This window comes from Clarias gariepinus, chromosome 18 (assembly GCF_024256425.1).
Source record: "Clarias gariepinus isolate MV-2021 ecotype Netherlands chromosome 18, CGAR_prim_01v2, whole genome shotgun sequence".
NCBI classification, from domain to species: domain Eukaryota; kingdom Metazoa; phylum Chordata; class Actinopteri; order Siluriformes; family Clariidae; genus Clarias; species Clarias gariepinus.
The window spans coordinates 9,569,709-9,595,760 of NC_071117.1; the positions used below are offsets into that span (position 1 = coordinate 9,569,709).

Genomic DNA, 26,052 nt, shown 5'->3' on the forward strand with positions numbered 1-26,052 from the left:
CTGTTTCTCTTTTTCACTCAATCCGTCCATCTTGTTGTTTCTCTCATACTCTGTCTCTCTTGCTTCGTCTCTCTCTCTCTCTCTCTCTGTCTCCTTACAGGTGTCTTTGTCTCTTTCTGTTTCTCTTTCTCACTCAATCTGTCCATTTTGTTTCTCTCCCACACTCGCTCGGTCTTTCTGTGTCTCCCCCTGGTGTCTTTGTCTTTTTCTGTTTCTCTTTCTTGCTCAATCTGTCCCACACTCTCACTCACTTAATCTCTTTCTGTCTCTCTGTCTCTCTCCTTCTGTGTCTCTCAGATGGTGTTCGTGTCTCTGGGTGCTCCTCGGAGAGAGAGGAAGGGAGAAGGTGTTCAGCTCCCGGCCTCCTGCTTGCCTCCCCCTCAGAAGGAGCACATCCCCATGCTGTTGCTCCTGCAGGAGCCTCATCTCACCACGCTGTTCGACCTGCTCGAGATGCTCGCCTGCTTCAAAGCTCCCGGTCCCGAGCGCACACAGCACACCGCTCAGGTGACTTGAACATACTTACACACACACACACTGCGCATGATCGCATATCCACTCTCCATGTGTACAGCATAATGCAGAATTAATTATTGGCACCCTTGGTTTTTAATTTCATGGACTGCAGAGAGTTCTCAATTTAGATGAATGACCATAACGTGTGTGTGTTGTGTGTTGCTGGTGTTTTTAGAGTGTACGCTGCGAGGATCTGCACCTGCATGCGGAGAATCTCTCTCGGCGAGTGTGGGAGCTGCTCATGCTCCTGCCCACGTGCCCCAACATGCTCCAGGCCTTTCAGAACATCTCAGATGACACGGTCAGTTACATGACCCGTCCCACTTCCGTGGCAGGAGTTTTGAGGTCCATCGTTCGATGACTGAAAGGAGTGTGTGTGTGTTGTGTGTGTGTGATTGTTTCAGGGCTCTGATGGTCTTTGCTGGAAAGATCTGTTGAGAATAAAGTCGCCCCATAAGCTGCTATATGCTCTGGAAATCATTGAAGCTCTGGGAAAACCCAACCGCAGAATACACAGAGAGTCCACGGTATACACACACACACACACACACACACACACAGAGTTATACACACAGATATACACACATCATTTTCAGATTATAACATGATGTTTTGCCGTGTGTGTGGTTTACAGGGTAGTTACAGTGACCTGTACCCAGACTCAGATGACTCGAGTGAAGACCAGATTGAAAACAGTAAAAACTCCTGGAGCTGCAAGGTCTCTCTTACACACACTCACTCACTCACTCATAAAATGTGGACATTTAGAAGGCTTTTGGGGTTTTGTGGGTTACATTGTAAGTGTGTGTGTGGTTTTCCTTCCATAAGTTTGTGGCATCTGGAGGACTTCAGTTGCTTCTGGAAATTTTTAATTCTGCAATCCTCGAGCCCAAGGAGCAAGAGTCATGGACTGTGGTGAGACAGACACGCTCACACAAACATGCATGCATATAGACATATAGACAGAGACTGGCAGGTGGACAGACTCGGAGACAGACAGACAGGCAGGCAGACAGATGCGAGGACAGGCAGGCAGGGGGACAGATGTGTGGACAGGCAGGCGGACAGACACACAGACTGCGGAGAGGGACAGGCAGGCAGGGGGACAGACGCGTGGACAGGCAGGTGGACAGACGGACAGACGCGGGGACAGACAGGCAGGCAGGCGGACACAAAACGAATAGCTGACAGCGGGTTTCTCATTTTTCATGATTTTTGTTGTTCCTCTTCATCTCTTTTTCCTTTTCAATATCTCCCTTTTATTTTTCTCTATCTCTTTCCTACCCTGACTGACGGACGAGACTGACGGACGAGACTGACGGACGAGACTGACGGACGAGACTGACGGACGAGACTGACGGACGAGACTGACGGACGGACGAGACTGACTGACCTTTTCTCTTTCTTTCTCTTTCTTTTTCCCTCCTTTTGTCTTTCTCTTTTGTCTTATGTCTCTCCATCCCTCTGACTGGGTAAAGTGGGTGTTGTACCCCCGGGATGAGCATGGGGAGTCGTGCAGATGGTACAGAATGGCAGATCCTAATATCTCTCTCTCTCTCTCTCTCTCTCTCTCTCTCTCTCTCTCTCTCAGTGGTTGTTGGACTGCTTGGCGTGTCTCCTGAAGCTTATCTGCCAGTTTGCAGTGGACCCTGCTGATCTGGATCTGGCCTACCATGACGTCTTTGCCTGGTCCGGCCTCACGGACACGCAGCGCAAGAGGGCGTGGCCAGGGAAGTCCCGCAAGAGTGCCGGAGAGCACGGGAAAGGCCTGCACATACCACGTCTGACCGAAGTATGACGCTGTGAATTTTGTGAAATGATAAACCTTATTATAAATTTTACCTGCATGCAGAGTTTTAGTGAAAGTGTGTGTGTGCGATTTTAGGTGTTCCTCAGTCTCGTCCAAGGTACCAACATGATCCAGCGACTCATCAATGTGGCCTATACCTATGACAACCTGGCACACAGGTAACGCACACAGAGGATGAGGGGAAGTAAATAACTGTGGCTCACGAATCATCTGATGTAACTTCCTGGTTCTGTTTCTCAGGGTGTTGAAAGCGCAGTCAGATCACCGATCTCGTCATGAAGGTGAGAATGTTTTTGACGCTTCCCCAGGAAGCGCTCCACAGGTTTAGCTTAACACCAGAATATTAGGACGTTTTCACATCAGGGATCCGGAATCGTTTCCAAGAACACTCGAACACAAGGTCTGGTTCGTTTTGATCAATGAGAGAACACAATCGTTTCATGCTCGGGGGCCGGAAGTAAATCACAGTTTAGAAGCAATGTCATCAGTGCCGTCAGTCTTCTCTGAAATCTCTCCACGTAGCATATGTGTGCACCGAAATCGTCTTTTGATCTACGTAGCCATAGCTGATAAAGTAGGAAAGCATGAGAGAGCAATCGGTTTTGATGTTTTTTCTGAAATATCAATAATATTAGGCACAGAGCAAATATTAACTTCCTAGTTCTCTTCTTCTGATGTCTCACAAACCAAGTAGGTGCACACTGCCACCTGCTGTAGCAAAGCGTGTAAATGCACCAAGTGTACCCGAGTTTGAAGACCAAAAGCAATGTGAACTCTGGCCAGCGGGGTAGTTGGGAGGGGAAACGATCATTCCTGGACACAATACAAATCTGTCGTGCGTAATGTAAAAACACCCATACGTTACTGAGAAATATACATTTCTGTTTACTAATTCTCTCGGTAAACGAGTGTTGTCGACCTGTATTTGCACATCTGGTCTGATTGACTCCTATTTTTATATTGCACGTTTATTAAGAACAATCCAGTAATCTCTTCCTAACAGAGACGTCTGTTGCCGTATACAGTCTGATTTACGTTAATGATTTGAAATAGTGAATACAATAAGTTTTAGAGATGTCCTACCGTCCACCACCAGGTCTGTTCACTGACCAACTTAGTGTGTACTGACTGTGTATGTGTGTGTGTTTTAGTTACACACTACTCGATGTGGTTGTTGGTGAGCTGGGCGCACTGCTGCTCCATGGTGAAGTCCAGCCTGGCTGACAGCGACCATCTGCACGACTGGCTCAAAAAGCTCACCCTGCTCATCCCAGAGGTACAACACCCACGAGAGAGAGACCTGTGAAAGATAGACTGAGGGAGAGACAGAGAGAGATGGAGAAATGGATAGAAGGTCAGGAAGAGATGGAGAAAAGGAAAGAGAGATGAAAGAAGACGAAAATAAGAAAATAAGAGCAAGGGACAGTGAAAGATGGAGAGATTGAATGGCAGGTGATTTGAGATGGAGAATGAATGGTGAAGTGAGAGACAGACTGACGGATGGGACTGTCTGACTGATGGGAGGGACGGACGGACTGTCTGACTGATGGGAGGGACGGACGGACTGTCTGACTGATGGGAGGGACGGACGGACTGTCTGACCGATGGGAGAGACGGACGGACGGACTGTCTGACCGATGGGAGGGACGGACGGACTGTCTGACCGATGGGAGGGACGGACGGACTGTCTGACCGATGGGAGGGACGGACGGACGGACTGTCTGACCGATGGGAGGGACGGACGGACGGACTGTCTGACTGATGGGAGGGACGGACGGACGGACTGTCTGACTGATGGGAGGGACGGACGGACGGACTGTCTGACTGATGGGAGGGACGGACGGACGGACTGTCTGACTGATGGGAGGGACGGACGGACGGACTGTCTGACCGATGGGAGGGACGGACGGACGGACTGTCTGACCGATGGGAGGGACGGACGGACGGACTGTCTGACCGATGGGAGGGACGGACGGACGGACTGTCTGACCGATGGGAGGGAGGGACGGACGGACTGTCTGACTGATGGGAGGGACGGACGGACGGACGGACTGTCTGACTGATGGAACGGAGGGACGGACGGGCGGGCGGGCTGTCTGACTGATGGGACGGAGGGACGGACGGACGGGCTGTCTGACTGATGGGACGGAGGGACGGACGGACGGGCTGTCTGACTGATGGGACGGAGGGACGGACGGACGGTCTGTCTGACTGATGGGACGGACGGACGGGCTGTCTGACTGATGGGACGGAGGGACGGACGGACGGGCTGTCTGACTGATGGGAGGGACGGACTGTCTAACTGATGGGAGGGACGGACGGACGGGCTGTCTGACTGATGGGACGGAGGGACGGACGGGCGGGCTGTCTGACTGATGGGAGGGATGGACGGACGGGCTGTCTGACTGATGGGACGGAGGGACGGACGGACGGGCTGTCTGACTGATGGGAGGGACGGACGGACGGGCTGTCTGACTGATGGGAGGGACGGACGGGCTGTCTGACTGATGGGAGGGACGGACGGACGGGCTGTCTGACTGATGGGACGGACGGACGGGCTGTCTGACTGATGGGACGGACGGACGGACGGACTGTCTGACTGATGGGAGGGACGGACGGACGGGCTGTCTGACTGATGGGACGGACGGACTGTCTGACTGATGGGAGGGACGGACCGCCGAACGGACGGATTGTCTGACTGATGGGACGGAGGGACGGACGGGCGGGCTGTCTGACTGATGGGACGGACGGGCTGTCTGACTGATGGGACGGACGGGCTGTCTGACTGATGGGACGGACGGGCTGTCTGACTGATGGGACGGACGGGCTGTCTGACTAATGGGACGGACGGACGGACGGACGGGCTGTCTGACTGATGGGACGGACGGACGGACGGGCTGTCTGACTGATGGGACGGACGGACGGACGGACGGGCTGTCTGACTGATGGGACGGAGGGACGGACGGACGGGCTGTCTGACTGATGGGACGGACGGACGGGCTGTCTGACTGATGGGACGGACGGACGGGCTGTCTGACTGATGGGACGGACGGACGGGCTGTCTGACTGATGGGACGGACGGACGGGCTGTCTGACTGATGACGGACGGACGGACGGACGGGCTGTCTGACTGATGGGACGGACGGACGGACGGACGGACGGTCTGTCTGACTGATGGGACGGACGGACGGACGGGCTGTCTGACTGATGGGACGGACGGACGGACGGACGGACGGGCTGTCTGACTGATGGGACGGACGGACGGACGGACAGACGGGCTGTCTGACTGATGGGACGGACGGACGGACGGGCTGTCTGACTGATGGGACGGACGGACGGACGGGCTGTCTGACTGATGGGACGGACGGACGGACGGGCTGTCTGGCTGATGGGACGGACGGGCTGTCTGACTGATGGGACGGACGGACGGACGGACGGACGGGCTGTCTGACTGATGGGACGGACGGACGGGCTGTCTGACTGATGGGACGGACGGACGGACGGGCTGTCTGACTGATGGGACGGACGGACGGACGGACGGGCTGTCTGACTGATGGGACGGACGGACGGGCTGTCTGACTGATGGGACAGACAGGCAGGCAGGCAGACTGATGAGACAGACAGGCAGGCAGGCAGACTGATGAGACAGACAGGCAGGCAGGCAGACTGATGAGACAGACAGGCAGGCAGGCAGACTGATGAGACAGACAGGCAGGCAGGCAGACTGATGAGACAGACAGGCAGGCAGGCAGACTGATGAGACAGACAGGCAGACTGATGAGACAGACAGGCAGACTGATGAGACAGACAGGCAGACTGATGAGACAGACAGGCAGACTGATGAGGCAGGCAGGCAGACTGATGAGGCAGGCAGGCAGACTGATGAGGCAGGCAGGCAGACTGATGAGGCAGGCAGGCAGACTGATGAGGCAGGCAGGCAGACTGATGAGGCAGGCAGGCAGACTGATGAGGCAGGCAGGCAGACTGATGAGGCAGGCAGGCAGACTGATGAGACAGACAGGCAGACTGATGAGACAGACAGGCAGACTGATGAGACAGACAGGCAGACTGATGAGACAGACAGGCAGACTGATGAGACAGGCAGGCAGACTGATGAGACAGACTGATGAGACAGGCAGGCAGACTGATGAGACAGACTGATGAGACAGGCAGGCAGACTGATGAGACAGACTGATGAGACAGGCAGGCAGACTGATGAGACAGGCAGGCAGACTGATGAGACAGGCAGGCAGACTGATGAGACAGGCAGGCAGACTGATGAGACAGGCAGGCAGACTGATGAGACAGGCAGGCAGACTGATGAGACAGACAGGCAGACTGATGAGACAGACAGGCAGGCGGGCAGACTGATGAGACAGGCAGGCAGACTGATGAGACAGACTGATGAGACAGGCAGGCAGACTGATGAGACAGACTGATGAGACAGGCAGGCAGACTGATGAGACAGACTGATGAGACAGGCAGGCAGACTGATGAGACAGGCAGGCAGACTGATGAGACAGGCAGGCAGACTGATGAGACAGACAGGCAGACTGATGAGACAGACAGGCAGACTGATGAGACAGACAGGCAGACTGATGAGACAGGCAGGCAGACTGATGAGACAGGCAGGCAGACTGATGAGACAGGCAGGCAGACTGATGAGACAGACAGGCAGACTGATGAGACAGGCAGGCAGACTGATGAGACAGGCAGGCAGACTGATGAGACAGGCAGGCAGACTGATGAGACAGGCAGGCAGACTGATGAGACAGGCAGGCAGACTGATGAGACAGACAGGCAGACTGATGAGACAGACAGGCAGGCGGGCAGACTGATGAGACAGGCAGGCAGACTGATGAGACAGACTGATGAGACAGGCAGGCAGACTGATGAGACAGACTGATGAGACAGGCAGGCAGACTGATGAGACAGGCAGGCAGACTGATGAGACAGGCAGGCAGACTGATGAGACAGGCAGGCAGACTGATGAGACAGGCAGGCAGACTGATGAGACAGGCAGGCAGACTGATGAGACAGGCAGGCAGACTGATGAGACAGGCAGGCAGACTGATGAGACAGACAGGCAGGCGGGCAGACTGATGAGACAGACAGGCAGGCGGGCAGACTGATGAGACAGACAGGCAGGCGGGCAGACTGATGAGACAGACAGGCAGGCGGGCAGACTGATGAGACAGACAGGCAGGCGGGCAGACTGATGAGACAGACAGGCAGGCGGGCAGACTGATGAGACAGACAGGCAGGCGGGCAGACTGATGAGACAGACAGGCAGGCGGGCAGACTGATGAGACAGACAGGCAGGCGGGCAGACTGATGAGACAGACAGGCAGGCGGGCAGACTGATGAGACAGACAGGCAGGCGGGCAGACTGATGAGACAGACAGGCAGGCGGGCAGACTGATGAGACAGACAGGCAGGCGGGCAGACTGATGAGACAGACAGGCAGGCGGGCAGACTGATGAGACAGGCAGGCAGGCGGGCAGACTGATGAGACAGGCAGGCAGGCGGGCAGACTGATGAGACAGGCAGGCAGGCAGGCGGGCAGACTGATGAGACAGGCAGGCAGGCAGGCGGGCAGACTGATGAGACAGGCAGGCGGGCAGACTGATGAGACAGGCAGGCAGGCAGGCAGACTGACGGACTGATGAGACAGGCAGGCAGGCAGGCAGACTGACGGACTGATGAGACAGGCAGGCAGGCAGGCAGACTGACGGACTGATGAGACAGGCAGGCAGACTGACGGACTGATGAGACAGGCAGGCAGGCAGGCAGACTGACGGACTGATGAGACAGGCAGGCAGGCAGGCAGACTGACGGACTGATGAGGCAGGCAGGCAGGCAGGCAGACTGACGGACTGATGAGACAGGCAGGCAGGCAGGCAGACTGACGGACTGATGAGACAGGCAGGCAGGCAGGCAGACTGACGGACTGATGAGACAGGCAGGCAGGCAGGCAGACTGACGGACTGATGAGACAGGCAGGCAGGCAGGCAGACTGACGGACTGATGAGACAGGCAGGCAGGCAGGCAGACTGACGGACTGATGAGACAGGCAGGCAGGCAGGCAGACTGACGGACTGATGAGACAGGCAGGCAGGCAGGCGGACTGATGAGACAGGCAGGCAGGCAGGCAGACTGACGGACTGATGAGACAGGCAGGCAGGCAGGCAGACTGACGGACTGATGAGACAGGCAGGCAGGCAGGCAGACTGACGGACTGATGAGACAGGCAGGCAGGCAGGCAGACTGACGGACTGATGAGACAGGCAGGCAGGCAGGCAGACTGACGGACTGATGAGACAGGCAGGCAGGCAGGCAGACTGACGGACTGATGAGACAGGCAGGCAGGCAGGCAGACTGACGGACTGATGAGACAGGCAGGCAGGCAGGCAGACTGACGGACTGATGAGACAGGCAGGCAGGCAGGCAGACTGACGGACTGATGAGACAGGCAGGCAGGCAGGCAGACTGACGGACTGATGAGACAGGCAGGCAGACTGACGGACTGATGAGACAGGCAGGCAGGCAGGCAGACTGACGGACTGATGAGACAGGCAGGCAGGCAGGCAGACTGACGGACTGATGAGACAGGCAGGCAGGCAGGCAGACTGACGGACTGATGAGACAGGCAGGCAGGCAGGCAGACTGACGGACTGATGAGACAGGCAGGCAGGCAGGCAGACTGACGGACTGATGAGACAGGCAGGCAGGCAGGCAGACTGACGGACTGATGAGACAGGCAGGCAGGCAGGCAGACTGACGGACTGATGAGACAGGCAGGCAGGCAGGCAGACTGACGGACTGATGAGACAGGCAGGCAGGCAGGCAGACTGACGGACTGATGAGACAGGCAGGCAGGCAGGCAGACTGACGGACTGATGAGACAGGCAGGCAGACTGACGGACTGATGAGACAGGCAGGCAGACTGACGGACTGATGAGACAGGCAGGCAGGCTGACGGACTGATGAGACAGGCAGGCAGGCTGACGGACTGATGAGACAGGCAGGCAGGCTGACGGACTGATGAGACAGGCAGGCAGGCTGACGGACTGATGAGACAGGCAGGCAGGCTGACGGACTGATGAGACAGGCAGGCAGGCTGACGGACTGATGAGACAGGCAGGCAGACTGACGGACTGATGAGACAGGCAGGCAGACTGACGGACTGATGAGACAGGCAGGCAGACTGACGGACTGATGAGACAGGCAGGCAGACTGACGGACTGATGAGACAGGCAGGCAGACTGACGGACTGATGAGACAGGCAGGCAGACTGACGGACTGATGAGACAGGCAGGCAGACTGACGGACTGATGAGACAGGCAGGCAGACTGACGGACTGATGAGACAGGCAGGCAGACTGACGGACTGATGAGACAGGCAGGCAGACTGACGGACTGATGAGACAGGCAGGCAGGCAGGCAGGCAGACTGACGGACTGATGAGACAGGCTGGCAGGCAGGCAGGCAGACTGACGGACTGATGAGACAGGCAGGCAGGCAGGCAGGCAGACTGACGGACTGATGAGACAGGCAGGCAGGCAGGCAGGCAGACTGACGGACTGATGAGACAGGCAGGCAGGCAGGCAGGCAGACTGACGGACTGATGAGACAGGCAGGCAGGCAGGCAGGCAGACTGACGGACTGATGAGACAGGCAGGCAGGCAGGCAGGCAGACTGACGGACTGATGAGACAGGCAGGCAGGCAGGCAGGCAGACTGACGGACTGATGAGACAGGCAGGCAGGCAGGCAGACTGACGGACTGATGAGACAGGCAGGCAGGCAGGCAGACTGACGGACTGATGAGACAGGCAGGCAGGCAGGCAGACTGACGGACTGATGAGACAGGCAGGCAGGCAGGCAGACTGACGGACTGATGAGACAGGCAGGCAGGCAGGCAGACTGACGGACTGATGAGACAGGCAGGCAGGCAGGCAGGCAGACTGACGGACTGATGAGACAGGCAGGCAGGCAGGCAGGCAGACTGACGGACTGATGAGACAGGCAGGCAGGCAGGCAGGCAGACTGACGGACTGATGAGACAGGCAGGCAGGCAGGCAGGCAGACTGACGGACTGATGAGACAGGCAGGCAGGCAGGCAGACTGACGGACTGATGAGACAGGCAGGCAGGCAGGCAGACTGACGGACTGATGAGACAGGCAGGCAGGCAGACTGACGGACTGATGAGACAGGCAGGCAGGCAGACTGACGGACTGATGAGGCAGGCAGGCAGGCAGGCAGACTGACGGACTGATGAGGCAGGCAGGCAGGCAGGCAGGCAGGCAGACTGACGGACTGATGAGGCAGGCAGGCAGGCAGACTGACGGACTGATGAGGCAGGCAGGCAGGCAGGCAGACTGACGGACTGATGAGGCAGGCAGGCAGGCAGGCAGACTGACGGACTGATGAGGCAGGCAGGCAGGCAGACTGACGGACTGATGAGGCAGGCAGGCAGGCAGACTGACGGACTGATGAGGCAGGCAGGCAGGCAGGCAGGCAGGCAGACTGACGGACTGATGAGGCAGGCAGGCAGGCAGGCAGGCAGGCAGACTCACGGACTGATGAGGCAGGCAGGCAGGCAGGCAGGCAGGCAGACTGACGGACTGACGGACTGATGAGGCAGGCAGGCAGGCAGACTGACGGACTGATGAGGCAGGCAGGCAGACTGACGGACTGATGAGGCAGGCAGGCAGGCAGACTGACGGACTGATGAGGCAGGCAGGCAGGCAGACTGACGGACTGATGAGGCAGGCAGGCAGGCAGGCAGACTGACGGACTGATGAGGCAGGCAGGCAGGCAGACTGACGGACTGATGAGGCAGGCAGGCAGGCAGACTGACGGACTGATGAGGCAGGCAGGCAGGCAGGCAGACTGACGGACTGATGAGGCAGGCAGGCAGGCAGGCAGACTGACGGACTGATGAGGCAGGCAGGCAGGCAGGCAGACTGACGGACTGATGAGGCAGGCAGGCAGGCAGACTGACGGACTGATGAGGCAGGCAGGCAGGCAGACTGACGGACTGATGAGACAGGCAGGCAGGCAGGCAGGCAGACTGACGGACTGATGAGGCAGGCAGGCAGGCAGACTGACGGACTGATGAGGCAGGCAGGCAGGCAGACTGACGGACTGATGAGGCAGGCAGGCAGGCAGGCAGGCAGACTGACGGACTGATGAGGCAGGCAGGCAGGCAGGCAGGCAGACTGACGGACTGATGAGGCAGGCAGGCAGGCAGGCAGACTGACGGACTGACGGACTGATGAGGCAGGCAGGCAGGCAGACTGACGGACTGATGAGGCAGGCAGGCAGGCAGACTGACGGACTGATGAGGCAGGCAGGCAGACTGACGGACTGATGAGGCAGGCAGGCAGGCAGGCAGACTGACGGACTGATGAGGCAGGCAGGCAGGCAGGCAGACTGACGGACTGATGAGGCAGGCAGGCAGGCAGACTGACGGACTGATGAGGCAGGCAGGCAGACTGACGGACTGATGAGGCAGGCAGGCAGGCAGGCAGACTGACGGACTGATGAGGCAGGCAGGCAGGCAGACTGACGGACTGATGAGGCAGGCAGGCAGGCAGACTGACGGACTGATGAGACAGGCAGGCAGGCAGGTCTGAGGATGCTACAGCAAGTATTAAAATATGACGTTATTTTAATCATTAAACCATGTGCAGTCTGTTACACTTAAAAGCATGCTGTTGCTATAAGGTTCTCTGTCTCTCTCTCTCTGTCTGTCTCCAGACGGCAGTTCGTCATGAGGCGTGTAATGGACTGTATAAACTCTCCCTGTCTGGGCTGGAGGGAGGAGAATCAATAAACAGATCCTTTCTGCTGCTGGCTGCATCAACTCTGCTTAAATTCCTGCCGGATGCACAGGCTCTCAAACCGCTTCGAGTACGATTATGCACACACACACACACACACACACACACACACACACACACACACACACACTTTTATGAGGTAGTATGTGAGAACAAACTTTACAGATAACCCGAGGGATGTGATGTAATTTGAAGTAGAGGGTACAGTTACTACTGTGACCGTATTTACAGATGGAGGAGTATGAAGAGGAGGCCGTCTTGCTCTCTGGCTGTAAGGAATATTTCTGGCTGCTGTGTAAGCTCATCGACAACATCCACGTTAAAGACGCCAGTCAGACCACGCTGCTGGACCTGGACGCTCTCGCTCGACATCTGGCAGACTGCATCCGCAGGTATTTTTCTGCCCTACAGTTGTTTTTTGCTTTTTCCTGTGTAGTCAGCCTCGTCAGTCTTCCTCTTGTCTTCTCTCCTCCTGCAGCCGTGAGATCCTGGATCAGCAGGACGGGGTTGCGGAGGATGACGGTCTGACAGGGCTGCTGCGTTTGGCCACCAGCGTGCTAAAGCACAAGCCTGCGTTCAAGTTTTCACGCGAGGGTCAGGAGTTTCTGCGTGATGTCCATGACGTGCTCTTCCTGCTGCCCAGCCTCACTGATCGACTACAGCCCAAGTGTAAGAGCCATGCGGCCCGCGCCGCCGCCTACGACCTGCTCACTGAAATGCTCAAAGGCTCCGTGGACAACTACAGACTGCTGCACAACTGGGTCATGGCCCAGCACATGCAGGGTAACTTACATACAGACACAGACACACACGGACACACTCTTTACTTATAAATGTTATTTATAAATATTTTTCTAATTTGTTTTATGATCTCATCAAGGTCCCTTGTGTCATTAGACCCCACGTTCAAGGTTCCGCATGTTGTCCAATTATGGTCTCACATCATTATACAGGATCTTTGCATCATTAAACCCCACGGTTAAGGTCCCTCATGTCGTTAGACCCCACGGTCAAGGTCCCTGTGGTGTGTCCAGTCAAGGTCCCACATTGTTAAACCACGCGGGCAAGGTCACTAGCGCCATTACAACTCACAGTCATGGTCCCCCACATTGTTATACCCTACGGTCAAAGTCCCCCATGTTGTCCAATAAAGGCCCCACAATGCCGTCATCCCACAGTCAACACCCACGGTCAAGGGCCCTTGGGCCGTTACACCCCACGGTCAAGGGCCCTTGGGCCGTTACACCCCACGGTCAAGGGCCCTTGGGCCGTTACACCCCACGGTCAAGGGCCCTTGGGCCGTTACACCCCACGGTCAAGGGCCCTTGGGCCGTTACACCCCACGGTCAAGGGCCCTTGGGCCGTTACACCCCACGGTCAAGGGCCCTTGGGCCGTTACACCCCACGGTCAAGGGCCCTTGGGCCGTTACACCCCACGGTCAAGGGCCCTTGGGCCGTTACACCCCACGGTCAAGGGCCCTTGGGCCGTTACACCCCACGGTCAAGGGCCCTTGGGCCGTTACACCCCACGGTCAAGGGCCCTTGGGCCGTTACACCCCACGGTCAAGGGCCCTTGGGCCGTTGGATTCACGCAATCAAGGTCTCTGGCGTTGTCATTAACCCATTATAGTCCTTCACCTTGTTAACCTCACCAAGGTCCTTTGGACTGTTATCCAATTATTAAAATTCTGTAAATGAGTTTGAACAATTTGAGGAAAAGGTCCCCTTAGACTCGATAAAGGCCTGTTTTACCATCTAGCTGCTTTCTAGACGCACACTGACGCCCCAGTTTAGTCCCCGTCACCTGCATCATTTTCATTCCTGTAATCTCCGGTACGAGGTATTTGATATTTCTTATTAATGTCTCTCCATAGCGTCTCACGCTCCATATAAATGGGACTACTGGCCTCACGACGATGTCCGGGCTGAATGTCGCTTTGTGGGTTTGACCAACCTGGGTGCCACGTGTTACCTGGCGTCGACCATCCAGCAGCTTTACATGATACCTGAGGCCAGGCAGGCGGTCTTTACAGCAAAAGTAAGTGCGCGTGCGCGCACACACACACACACACACACACACACACACACACACACACACACACAAATTTCTATTTAATAATCTCAGAAATATCACTGGGTTTAAGTCTGTTCGTGGTTTGTATTTAGTATTCAGAGGAGATGAAGCATAAGACCACGCTCCTGGAGCTGCAGAAGATGTTCACGTATCTCATGGTAAGGACATCAGAGATCCTTCTCTTCACCTCTCAGTGTTGTGTTGTAGATTTTACAAATAGGTTTTATTTTGTTCCCCGTAGGAGAGCGAGAGGAAGGCGTATAACCCCCGGCCCTTTTGTAAAACCTACACCATGGACAAGCAGCCTCTGAACACGGGAGAGCAGAAGGACATGACGGAGTTCTTCACCGACCTCATCACCAAGATCGAAGAGATGTCTCCTGACCTGGTGTGTGTGTTGTGAGCGAGAGAGGGAGAAACTGCTGCTACTTTTTACCAATTTCGATCAAACATACTTCATTTTAGGAACATTTCATTTATTTTAGTTTAAGAAAAAAAAAGATCAAGCTTGAAAACAAGTCTAACGTCTAGTTTATTTGGGGTTCACTTTAAGAAAAGGATCATCTAAAGTGCATCTATAGTTTTTTCTTAGAGCAAAAACATTACGGCGTACAATCTAAGACGACACAGTGCATGCCCACAGTAGCTCTGTGTTCTCTAACCAGAAGGAATCCCATGAACAAGCCGTATAAGATTTATGATCCGTGTGTTCTCTCTCTGTTTTTATCTCTTTTAGAAAAATACGGTCAAGACGCTGTTCGGTGGTGTGATTACCAACAATGTGGTCTCGCTGGTCAGTAAACATTGAGCTCATCATCTCTCTCTTTATGTGTGTGTGCAATTTTCTCTTTGTATAAATAAATTACACATATTACGCAATTGATTTCATTAGATTTTTAATTGGTTTAATCAAAGGCGAAATGTTTTTTTTTTTTTTTTTTTTTATGTAAACAAAATCAAATAGCCTAGTTGTACTTTTATTTTACACCAGTGGAAGTACCTAATAAGACCTAATTAGTGTCTAATAAGAGTTTATAAATATCGTTAAAAGGTTGAACTTCTTTCGTTGTCAGCCAAATACAGTTCAATTGACGTTGTCACTCAATTGTTAAAAGCGCTATGGAAATAAAATTGAATTGAAAATAAACTCCCTGTTCGGTTTGGTCTAAAAGCGACTCCAGCGCATCACTTGTCCCATTTCAGCTGTGAAAATATGAACTAATCCCAGTCCAAATATTCAGTTTATCTTTTCTAATTAATATCTATTGGTGCAGGTGTTTGTTTACGTTGAGACAGTAGCGCATTAGTAGCTTATTTTAAAGTAGATTATTAAATCCAGCACATAACTGATCATAACATCAGTTTTACTCAGCATTTTGAATTTTACTCATGGCGCAGGTTAAACTTTAATCAGATGTCTAAGTACTGGAAATGTTTCATTAAATTTTAGCTTCTTTAATGTATTAAACATAAAGATATCATTAAAACAGCGAGTTCTGACCAACGTACAGACAAAACCTTTCTTTTATTTATACAGGGATGAATTCTTGATGATGTTAAACTGCATCCTGTTCACTTTATGTGCTCACGGAATAAAAGAACAACAATGCTTTATGTTGTTTTATTAATTATACTTCTAATTAAATATAAAGACTGAAATCATGGCATTGGGGGTGTTGAGTTTTTTTTACCTTGACCTGGTAAATTCTTTATGTTTACTTCAGGCTGAGCGTTTAAAAACTTCAAATAGTATTTAAATGATTGTGTGTGTGTGTGTGTGTGTGTGTGTGTGTGTGTGTAGGACTGCGATCATGTGAGTCAGACGGCGGAGGAGTTCTACACGGTCAGGTGTCAGGTGGCCGACATGAAGAACATCTACGTGAGTGACTCCCACATACACACATTACCTACATTATGCTTATTCGTTTTTCCATCACATCATATTGTGTGTGTGTGTGTGTGTAGGAATCTCTGGATGAGGTGACTATTAAGGACACGCTGGAAGGAGACAACATGTACACCTGCTCTCAGTGTGGGAAGAAAGTGCGTGCCGAGAAGCGGTACGTCTCTCCCGCAGAACGCTTCGAATGGGAAAATCACATCGCAATTATTTACGCGAGATTTACGCGTATCGTAACCGCGAAATGTGTTTATTAAATGTACCATTTTGTGTTCAAACGCATTTATCTACGCTAACATAATTTTTATTAATTTCTTTATTTATTATCTAAAAAAAAAAAATACATATATATATATATATATATATATATATATATATATATATATAATAAACAAATACCTAACTTATTGCCAAGTTCCCATTTAGGCATATATGACCTGTAATAACCTTTTTTTTTTTGTGTTCCCCTCCACAGAGCGTGTTTCAAGAAGCTGCCGCGGATCCTGAGCTTCAACACCATGCGCTACACGTTCAACATGGTGACGATGATGAAGGAGAAAGTGAACACGCACTTCTCCTTCCCGCTCCGCCTCGACATGACGCCCTACACCGAGGACTTCCTCATGGCCAAGGGAGACAGGAAGGAGGGTATGTCTCACTCACGTCACCTCGTCGGTCCCGAAATCACATTTAATAAGGAAGCCGGGATTAAATCGGCTCTCGTTTCCTGGTCAGGTTTCCGAGACGACGGCGAAGGGAAGGAGGTGGAGAGTTACGAGTACGACCTCATCGGCGTGACGGTGCACACGGGGACAGCGGACGGCGGACATTACTACAGCTTCATCCGGGACATCGTCAACCCCCACGCCTACCGCAACAACAAGTGGTGAGGAAGTGCACAACCCGCTAAACGGGATTGAATAAACCCACTGATTTTAATTTATTTATTTATTATAATAAAAAAATGTAAATAAATCCCAGGTACCTGTTTAACGACGCCGAGGTGAAGCCCTTCGATTCAGCCCAGCTGGCGTCCGAGTGCTTCGGGGGAGAGATGACGGTAAAAACTATAGCGCACGTTTATGGTTTTTCTCATAAATCTGTTGAACTTGTTTTTTATTTACTTTGATTAAATTTTTTCCATTCTTTACAGACGAAGACCTACGACTCGGTTACAGACAAGTTCATGGACTTTTCATTTGAAAAGGTGAGACACCTCGGACCACGTGTCCGTCATCGCAGGTTAAATAATGTGCGATGTGAGGTCGATGCGATCGGATTGCGTCGTTAAGATATCATTCAGTGGAGAACAAAAGTTTGTACACCCTTGGAAGTTAGCGGTGTATTAAGTTTTACAGAACTGTTTTGTACATTTAATTTAAAAAAATATTATAGTGAACTATAATAGTGAAATAAAAGTGTAGTTTTATTTATTATTATTTTTTACTGGTCATGAAATAAATAGTGTAGTTCTTTATGAGCATTTTCTCACTATATTCCCATATATAAATAGATGATATTACTGTTGTGTTAACTGTTTTAAAGTCAACATTAGGTGCTTTCTTGTATGATTCATATCTAAAATGCATTAAAACCTTTGGTTACAGACGCACAGTGCCTACATGTTGTTCTATAAGCGAGTGGAACCGGAAGAGGAGAACGGGAAGGACTTCAGCTTTAACGTATCTCCTGACCTGCTGGAGGTACACACACACACACACACGCGCGCAAACACACTCAACACTTCATGTTCAGAAAGGATTTCATACCTGTTCTTTTTTTTTTTTCTCTCGCCCTCTCTTTCTCTGTGTGTGTACGTGTGTGTACGTGTCTCACAGTGGATCTGGCACGACAACATGCAGTTTCTCCAGGACAAGAACATTTTTGAGCACACCTACTTTGGGTGAGTCCTGCATTAATGACTAAAGGTAGTCCCCGACTTACAAATGTTCGAGTTACGAATTTCCCCCATAGATACAATTGGACCGCGGTTTCTACTTCCGGTTCGATCTCAGAAGTAGCTCACTTGTATGTGTGTGTGTGTGTGTGTGTATATATATATATATATATATATATATATATATATATATATATATATATATAAAATATGATATTTACAGCGTGCAAATAAACGTATGAAAGTTTAAAAGTCCAGTATATTGTATGTATCCTGATGGTGAATAATTTTTTTTTTTAATCTTCAAAAAAACACAATGGCATCTGGAATTCCCCTAGCGATTTAAAGGCGCAGAGAAAACGACGTTTGAGTTAGATTTTTTTTTTACAAGAAACACAAGAAAACGCCTTTTTAGAAAAAAAAACTTTTTCGGATGGCTTTTAGATTTCTCTGAGGACCGCCGAGTTTGCTGAAAAACAGTAGGTAATTTGCTCTGAACTTTTTACAGAGGTTGTGTGAGAGAAAGACAGAAAGGGCAGATTCGGACGGGATTAAAATCACAAAGTACGTCTGTGAAACAGAAATTCCTCTAACAACCCCTAGTAAAACCAGTCCCGTTCGAATAGGGCTTTAGACGCAGTTTATGGTTTTACGCCACGCAATGGCAGTGTGGGAAAAGGGCACATAGATTTAGACAAGTGGATTGGTATGCTTTACATTGTATATTTGTGTCACAAGCGTATGAGTCACTTTGTCGAACTTAAGAACAAATCCGACTTACGAACATGCCCCCAGAACGGAACTTGTTTGTAAGTACCTTAAATAATATATTTTTCAAATATCCCCCTGGGGCAGATAGGGTTTAAGTGGCTGGCTCATGGGCTCAACACTGGCGGTGGTGGTGATGCTGGTGCTCGAACCCTTGAACTTCCAATCAATAACACCCAGCCTTAACTGTTTGAACCACCACTGCCCCAGTTCATAGTGCGGTTGTAAATAGATTTTGTACACAATGTCATTCAGTGTGAGTCTGTCGCAACTTTTCTGTTGCATGAAAGTTAAAATTTGGTGTTCAGTCTCTAAAATTAGTGCACGGTCCTAAAATTAATTTCAGAAGATATTGTAAGTAGCAAAAAACAACAACAAATGCGAGTAGGATTATTATTACTTAATATTTAGCATCACTTGACATTAGATCACATCGGCACAGGTTTAGTCCAGAAACCAGGATTCTGTCGTGTTTTAAGTTTCTCTCTCCCTCTCTCTCTCTCTCTCTCTCTCTCTCTCTCTCTCTCCCTGTGTGCAGGTTCATGTGGCAGCTGTGCAGCAGCATCCCTAGCACTTTACCCGACCCCAAAGCCGTCTCACTTATGACTGCCAAGGTAATAACCTCACACACACACACCACAACACACACTCCTCCTCTGTTCTAATCCACATCCTAACTTATAAGCCAAGAGTGTTAAACTGTGTCCTGTTAAACCCTGAGCGCTGAAGCCTCGTTTAAACAGAACATTATATTAAACATTAAATGTTATTTCTTTCTTCTAATTAATGAAGGTCATGATGAAAGTTCCTCATGCTGTTGTTTCTCTCCCGCAGCTCAGCACATCGTTCGTCCTGGAGACGTTCATTCACTCGAAGGAAAAGGTGAATCATTGTCTTTTTCCTTCTTCTCTTAGCTTTATTTAGTCAATTAATGAATAATTATTTTTTTCTTGCATCTAACTTTTTTTTTTTTTTTTTTTGTTAAATGTTAAAATTTTCCCCAGCCCACGATGCTGCAGTGGATCGAGCTTCTCACCAAACAGTTTAACAACAGCCAGGCAGCGTGTGAGGTACAAACTCTTTTCCCTTTTTTTATTTTAATTTTAAATAATCTGTTTAAACAAATATAAATTGGATGTTGGTGGCCCGTCGTTTCAAATTGGGTGATTTATGTTCTGCACGTTTATACATTTTGATACCAGGCGTGTTACTGTATCATGTTCAGGACTGAAGTTTCCTACAGTCTACCTGAGCCTCAAATAACAAACTGGACTCTTTATATTGTTTATATAGAACTTTCAGCTTTATACACTTTTTTTTCAAGTCCATCATTTTCTTTTGATTTTGCCAAGCTGCTTTGAGAAACTGACCATACATAAAATATATAAAAGCGCTATACAAATAAGATTTGATTCTAATTGAATAAAAAAAATCTTCAGTTCCTGAAATCTGGCCAGTACCAGTTTCCCAGCCAGGCGTGGCTCAGAAGGAAACAGCTGTCGAATATTTGAATGAGGATTAATTGACGGAATGAGAATGAGAAGAAGCTCAGCCTTATTTTTTTTCCTGCTACACCTGAAAGTTACTTTACCACCAGCGTGTTTTTCTTCTTATTCTCTGTACCTTTGCAAACTTCTATTTTATTTCAATATGAATTTGATTTGATTTAGCTTAGCTTACCTTTTTTATTTTGTCATTGGGAGTCATGTGAGCATTTCACTTTGTCATACTGTGTATTGTTGTGCATGTCCAAAAAAAAATATTTTATAGCGAAAAATATCTTGTTTTTCGGTCACAACTGGCATAACCAGCTTGGATTGAGTTCATTAAAGTAATTTAAAACCCCAATTAGGATTAAAACCTTCTCAGTTCTGTTCAAGGACCAGCAAGATAAGGTTTTTATCAACTGATTTTTGATGAAATTGAAGATTAGAGTCATAGCGCAAAACTGACGTGTGTGACTTAATACCCGGCTTTACTTAATGGCTCATGTTTTAGTTGAATAACATCAAGTGCTGTACAATAATAGATGATAATAGATGTTTTATAGAATTGCTTCATAAAAAAAAAATATATTTGCCGCATGCATACACTCTACAGTTTAATTTCTCACAAGAAGTTTTAAATATTTTGCATAATAAATAGTTTAGTTTAGTTTAGACTAAATAAATAGATTAGACAGGTAGATAATCAGCTAATGCTGGCTAATAATTAATTAATTATTTTTCTTTAGCTCAATAAAGTCCAAACATTATGGATAAAAATAACAAATAAACCTGCAGGAAATTTCTTTATTTATTTAGTTTGTTGTGGTTCTCTCTTTCATGAGTTGTCCTTTATGACATTTACATTTAGGAAATATCTCGGATGTCTTTACTCTAAGCGCTTGAGCGTTAAGGGTCTTTCTCCGGCAGTTGTAGCGCAGGGATCTAAACCGACAGCCTTACAAACGTTGTCCTAACCCCTGCCCTGCCCAGGCTCCAACTCTGATGGAACTTGAACTCACAACCATTTGAATCACTAACCATTAAGTGCAACGTACGCCACTAGGCATGTTACTATAAACCACTTTCACTGCATTCCACTTTGCTTCAATCATGTATCCTGTGCTCCAGTGGTTTCTGGACCGAATGGCTGATGACAACTGGTGGCCGATGCAGATTTTAATCAAGTGCCCCAACCAGATCGTACGACAGGTGAGTGGAATTAAACCTTCATCATCAGCTATACTGATCAATCGGATAGTCAGTGTGGGGAAAGGGGACAGATATTTAGTTAAATGGATTGGTGTACTTTACATTTGTATATTCGTGTCGGAGGCGTATAAGACTCAATTTGTCTGACTTGAGAACAAATCCGACTTACGAACGCGCACTAGGAACGGAACTCGTTCGTGAGTCGGAGACGACCTGTATTTCGACAAGCAGCATTAATGACATTAAAACTAAACTCAGTGCATGATCGATCAGGTATCAGGCATGAAATCATCACTATACACACATTACATTTGTATGTTTTTTTTTTGTTTTTTTTTTACAGATGTTCCAGAGGTTGTGCATTCATGTGATCCAGAGACTGAGACCAGTGCACGCCCATCTGTACCTGCAGCCAGGAATGGAAGACGGGTAAGAGTGTGTGTGTTTGGCCACGCTTTTAAAGTGGTAGGGGCAGAGGAGCGAAGTCTCTGTCTCCTGTCAAGTCATTGCAACCTAGTGTTTGTTTAGCTGAGAGCTGGAGAGTCTGGTATATTGTGTGTGAGAAATGAGTCGGCCTCACTGATTTCAGTGGAGCACGATGATAGAAAATGTCTGTCCTGTAAAGCTGTCCTGATAATCCTAATTTCCTCAACAAAACTGAGTTCACAGTCCAATACACTGAAAAACAGCTTTGAAACATAATGGCGTCCAGGATTCCCCCTTGCGGGTTAAAGGTGCAGAGACAACACTGTGAGATTAATTTCCTTAGGCGCAGTTACAGTTTTGGCCACATGAAGTCAGTGTGGGGAAAGGGGACAAATATTTAGTTGAATAGATTGGTGTACTTTACATTGTATATTCGTGTCAAAGGAGTATAAGACTCACTTTGTCTGACTTGAGAACAAATCTGACTTACAAACGCGCACCAGGAACGCGTCGGGGACGACCTGTATTTAGACAAGCAACATTAATGACATTAAAACTGAACAGCTGATTAGTTCCTCTTTAGGTGTGGGTTTAGCAAAAGATAAGAGAAGACGTTTACAAAATGATAAAATACGTTTGGTATTATAATGTTGCTGTTCGCACAGGTCTGACGACATGGACGCCCCTGTGGAGGACATCGGCAGCCGCTCGTGTGTCACACGCTTCGTCAAAACTCTCCTGTCCATCATGGAGCATGGGGTGAAGCCTCACAGCAAGCACCTGACCGAATACTTCGCCTTCCTCTACGAGTTCGCCAAGATGGGAGAGGAGGAGGTGACGCCAGTTACAGTAGCTTCATCTTTTAATACCGTTTTACTGTTTCGTTTCTTCACCGAGGCTCCTGGAGCTGCACACTGTTTTTGCTCGCTCTTTACACGCTGGTTTTTGTTTTTCTCTACAGAGCCAGTTCCTGCTGTCCCTGCAGGCCATCTCCATCATGGTGCATTTCTACATGGGGACTAAAGGTCCTGAGAATGTGAGTACTTCGGCTCTGATGCTTCTGAGCTGCTTAAAACTAAGCTGATGGACGAAGTAGATAGAAAATGTCTCGTGTTGAAAAAAAAAAAACTTGTTGCAATTCTATTTTCTTTTTTTTTTTGTTTCCTTGTAATGCCTTCGGTTTTAGGTGTGTTTTAACGAGTCAGTAAATCGGGAGCGTTCCTATTTTTAGCAACTTAGAAAATTGAGAGACATTTCTACTTAAAGAACCCAGAAATGTCATAATAGTCAAACGTGTCACTGTCAGAACCTCGTCAAGAACTTCGGGACTTTTTTCTCCCTCTTTAAAACAGGATGTGTAGGTGTCGTCTGCAGCAGCCTTTTTTTTTCCCTCACAGATTCAGGAACTTTTTCAGAAATCTCTAAACTTTACCCGCATAAATTAACCAAAATAACAGCAACAAAGAAGACGACATAAAGTGACAAGAGCAACAACAATGAGTTGAGGTGGTGAAAGTAAGTTGTTTGTAAGATGATGGATGAAAACAGTAAACATTCCTCATTAAAGTAGCAGCACGATTTAAAAAAAAAAAAAAAGGTTCACATGCAAAAGTACTTTCTGATAAAAGTAACTAGTTCGAGGACTTTTCCATTGCAGAAAATGAAAACTCCTTTGTGATTCCTCATGCATGTTATTTTAGTCAAGACCTTTATAATTACTCTATCATCATCACTCAGCGAAGATAATCTGTTAACTACTAATACCTCTATCTCACCTGCGCGGTTTCGCGCGGCGGCCGTAAGTACGGTTCGTCATGATTCACGCAAGTTTTGCCGATGTGATTAGGTTAAAATTTTTCCGCGCGTCGGTCCTCACATAGTCAAACCGCATAGGTGAGATAGGGGTATAACAGCAGGAATAACAGAGGGGGCGGGTTATCAGGGGCGGGGCTTGTAGGACGACTTTCACACACACACTAAGGGATTGGAAATGACTGCTGTCTGGCTCACGGATTACATAAATTGTCTAAATAATGGATTACATTTTTAAAAAAATAACTGAGTACTTAAATACGTTAGGTTACTTGTTACATCAAAAAAGTAATATTTGTAACGCGTTACACCCAGCACTGGTGGTGACTAACGGTCCTGAGAACGTGAGTACTCGTGCTTTGATGCTTCTGAGCTGCTTGAAACAGCTGATGGACGAAGTAGAGGTGTCTCATGGGTCGAAAAATAAACCTGTTGGAATTTTCTTTCGATATTTTCTTTCTGTAACGTCTTCAGTTCATGTGTGTTTTCCTGCTGCAGACAGTCAGGAACTCAGAAGCGTTTCTGTTTTTGGGAACTCAGACATTTGAGAGACATTTCCACCTAATGAACCCAGAAATGTCATTATAGTCAAAACATGTCACTGTCAGAATTTCGTCAAGAACCTGGGACTCCACCACCTCCTTCCAGGAGCCATATCTCTGTACTCCAAAGTTTCCTGAACTGAAGTTTATTTGTCCTTTGAATAACTCCTTGTGGTCTTGTCAAGGCAGTTTCCGAAAGATTTCGTATTCAAAATTTAAAATGAATGCAACGCTGAATGTGTGTGTTTTCTTCTCACCAGCCCCAGGTGGAGGTGCTGTCGGAGGAAGAAGGAGAGGAAGAGGACGAGGAGGAAGACATCCTGTCTCTGGCGGAGGAGAAGTACCGACCGGCAGCTCTGGAGAAAATGATAGCCCTCATCGCCCTGCTCGTGGAGCAGTCACGCTCGGAGAGGTCTCGCTCGAACACACTCTAACTCGCACACTACACAACACTAACACGCAACAGTCTAGTCTGATTGTGGTTTTTCTTTTGGTCTCATCTCTACAGACACTTGACTCTGTCTCAGAGTGACATGGCGGCTCTGACCGGAGGGAAAGGGTTCCCCTTCCTGTTCCAGCACATCCGGGACAGCATCAACATTCGGCAGACCTGCAACCTCATCTTCAGCCTGTGCAGATACAACAACAGGCTCGCCGAACACGTGCGTCACCATACACACACACACACGCACGCACACACAGATTCATATCTGAATTTAGATTTGACTGACACATCTGTACACACACTCGATGAACCTCCATCATCACCATGTTGTTCTTTATGTTCCTCCAGATCGTCTCCATGCTCTTCACGTCCATAGCGAAGCTCACACCCGAGGTAGGTCTCTGTCTCCGTCAGTGCGCGCCTATGTGTGTCAGTAAGAACATGACGTAATCAGGTCTGGGACTTTAAACAGAGAAGCTGTGAGGTCGTTGTACCTGGAAGCAAGTGGCGCAGGGGTGCCAATATTTTTATTAGTGGCATCGGCTGTGTAGTGGCTTTAATGCCACAATATTACATCCCCCATAGTGAGCTCATATAGAAGATAGAATGGTGATAAAGTTTTATATATATTTTTTTTTATTTATTTTTAACTTATACAATGTTCAAGTCAAACCGGGACTTATGATTGTACAGAATAACAGAACGAAGTTATTAGAGTAAAACCTCCCTTCATTTCTCTATATAACCTCCTGATACACTTATGCACTTATCCCCGTGTCTCACTAGTGCTAGGACATTATCAAGGTAGAAAGTTTTCTCAGTACGCCAGAGCCGTGATTTGAAACGCCGGCCTCCCAGGAACTCCTTCAACGGCCCAAAACTTGTGGAAATTATTCTGATTAAGTAAGTGAGGTCAGGACCTCGGGGTGGTATGGGGCAGTAACTTTCAGCTGAGTTCCTGTACTCAATCAGGTTTTCCACTCATTGTGAATGTTCACCGCAGTGCGCTCAGAGTCTCCCCGGTCGGGATCGTCATTTACGGACGCACAGCCTTCTTTAAAACCTTTTCATCGGTTAGATGTTTTCCCGCGGCTAAGAATGCCTGTGCTCGGAGTCTTCTGTACATGTCGATCGCTTTTACACAGTTATTCCCCTAAAATTTAACAAAAGTCCCAGTTTGACTCGAACATCCCTTGTACTTTAGAAAATCATTAGCAGGATTAAAAAAAAAAAAAAAAAGGTCCCGTTTAAATGACCTTGCTGTTACCAAAAAATGGAAAATAAAAAATGATTGTCGTGGTGCGTTATGTGAATGTTTGA

The 26,052-nt window shown here is 49.1% G+C and overlaps 1 protein-coding gene across 2 annotated transcripts in view; it reads left to right on the forward strand.

Moving 5' to 3' along the window:
- Nucleotides 1-26,052, forward strand: part of usp34 (ubiquitin specific peptidase 34) — a 73,860-nt gene that overhangs the window by 36,565 nt on the left and 11,243 nt on the right. The window contains exons 28-61 of one of the 2 annotated variants that reach the window (XM_053476669.1): nucleotides 298-507; nucleotides 692-817; nucleotides 921-1,043; nucleotides 1,151-1,234; nucleotides 1,345-1,431; nucleotides 2,108-2,308; nucleotides 2,402-2,484; nucleotides 2,567-2,607; nucleotides 3,478-3,602; nucleotides 12,090-12,242; nucleotides 12,404-12,564; nucleotides 12,651-12,955; nucleotides 14,047-14,210; nucleotides 14,339-14,404; nucleotides 14,488-14,634; nucleotides 14,983-15,039; nucleotides 16,048-16,125; nucleotides 16,212-16,306; nucleotides 16,622-16,794; nucleotides 16,882-17,032; nucleotides 17,128-17,206; nucleotides 17,300-17,353; nucleotides 17,754-17,849; nucleotides 17,985-18,049; nucleotides 19,350-19,425; nucleotides 19,646-19,693; nucleotides 19,816-19,881; nucleotides 21,427-21,507; nucleotides 21,851-21,936; nucleotides 22,599-22,782; nucleotides 22,895-22,969; nucleotides 24,548-24,699; nucleotides 24,796-24,949; nucleotides 25,081-25,125. In XM_053476669.1, coding sequence (XP_053332644.1) covers nucleotides 298-507; nucleotides 692-817; nucleotides 921-1,043; nucleotides 1,151-1,234; nucleotides 1,345-1,431; nucleotides 2,108-2,308; nucleotides 2,402-2,484; nucleotides 2,567-2,607; nucleotides 3,478-3,602; nucleotides 12,090-12,242; nucleotides 12,404-12,564; nucleotides 12,651-12,955; nucleotides 14,047-14,210; nucleotides 14,339-14,404; nucleotides 14,488-14,634; nucleotides 14,983-15,039; nucleotides 16,048-16,125; nucleotides 16,212-16,306; nucleotides 16,622-16,794; nucleotides 16,882-17,032; nucleotides 17,128-17,206; nucleotides 17,300-17,353; nucleotides 17,754-17,849; nucleotides 17,985-18,049; nucleotides 19,350-19,425; nucleotides 19,646-19,693; nucleotides 19,816-19,881; nucleotides 21,427-21,507; nucleotides 21,851-21,936; nucleotides 22,599-22,782; nucleotides 22,895-22,969; nucleotides 24,548-24,699; nucleotides 24,796-24,949; nucleotides 25,081-25,125 — 3,891 coding nt within the window. The remainder of the gene's footprint in view (nucleotides 1-297; nucleotides 508-691; nucleotides 818-920; nucleotides 1,044-1,150; nucleotides 1,235-1,344; nucleotides 1,432-2,107; nucleotides 2,309-2,401; nucleotides 2,485-2,566; nucleotides 2,608-3,477; nucleotides 3,603-12,089; nucleotides 12,243-12,403; nucleotides 12,565-12,650; nucleotides 12,956-14,046; nucleotides 14,211-14,338; nucleotides 14,405-14,487; nucleotides 14,635-14,982; nucleotides 15,040-16,047; nucleotides 16,126-16,211; nucleotides 16,307-16,621; nucleotides 16,795-16,881; nucleotides 17,033-17,127; nucleotides 17,207-17,299; nucleotides 17,354-17,753; nucleotides 17,850-17,984; nucleotides 18,050-19,349; nucleotides 19,426-19,645; nucleotides 19,694-19,815; nucleotides 19,882-21,426; nucleotides 21,508-21,850; nucleotides 21,937-22,598; nucleotides 22,783-22,894; nucleotides 22,970-24,547; nucleotides 24,700-24,795; nucleotides 24,950-25,080; nucleotides 25,126-26,052) is intronic. The other variant, XM_053476670.1, reaches the window with a different exon arrangement.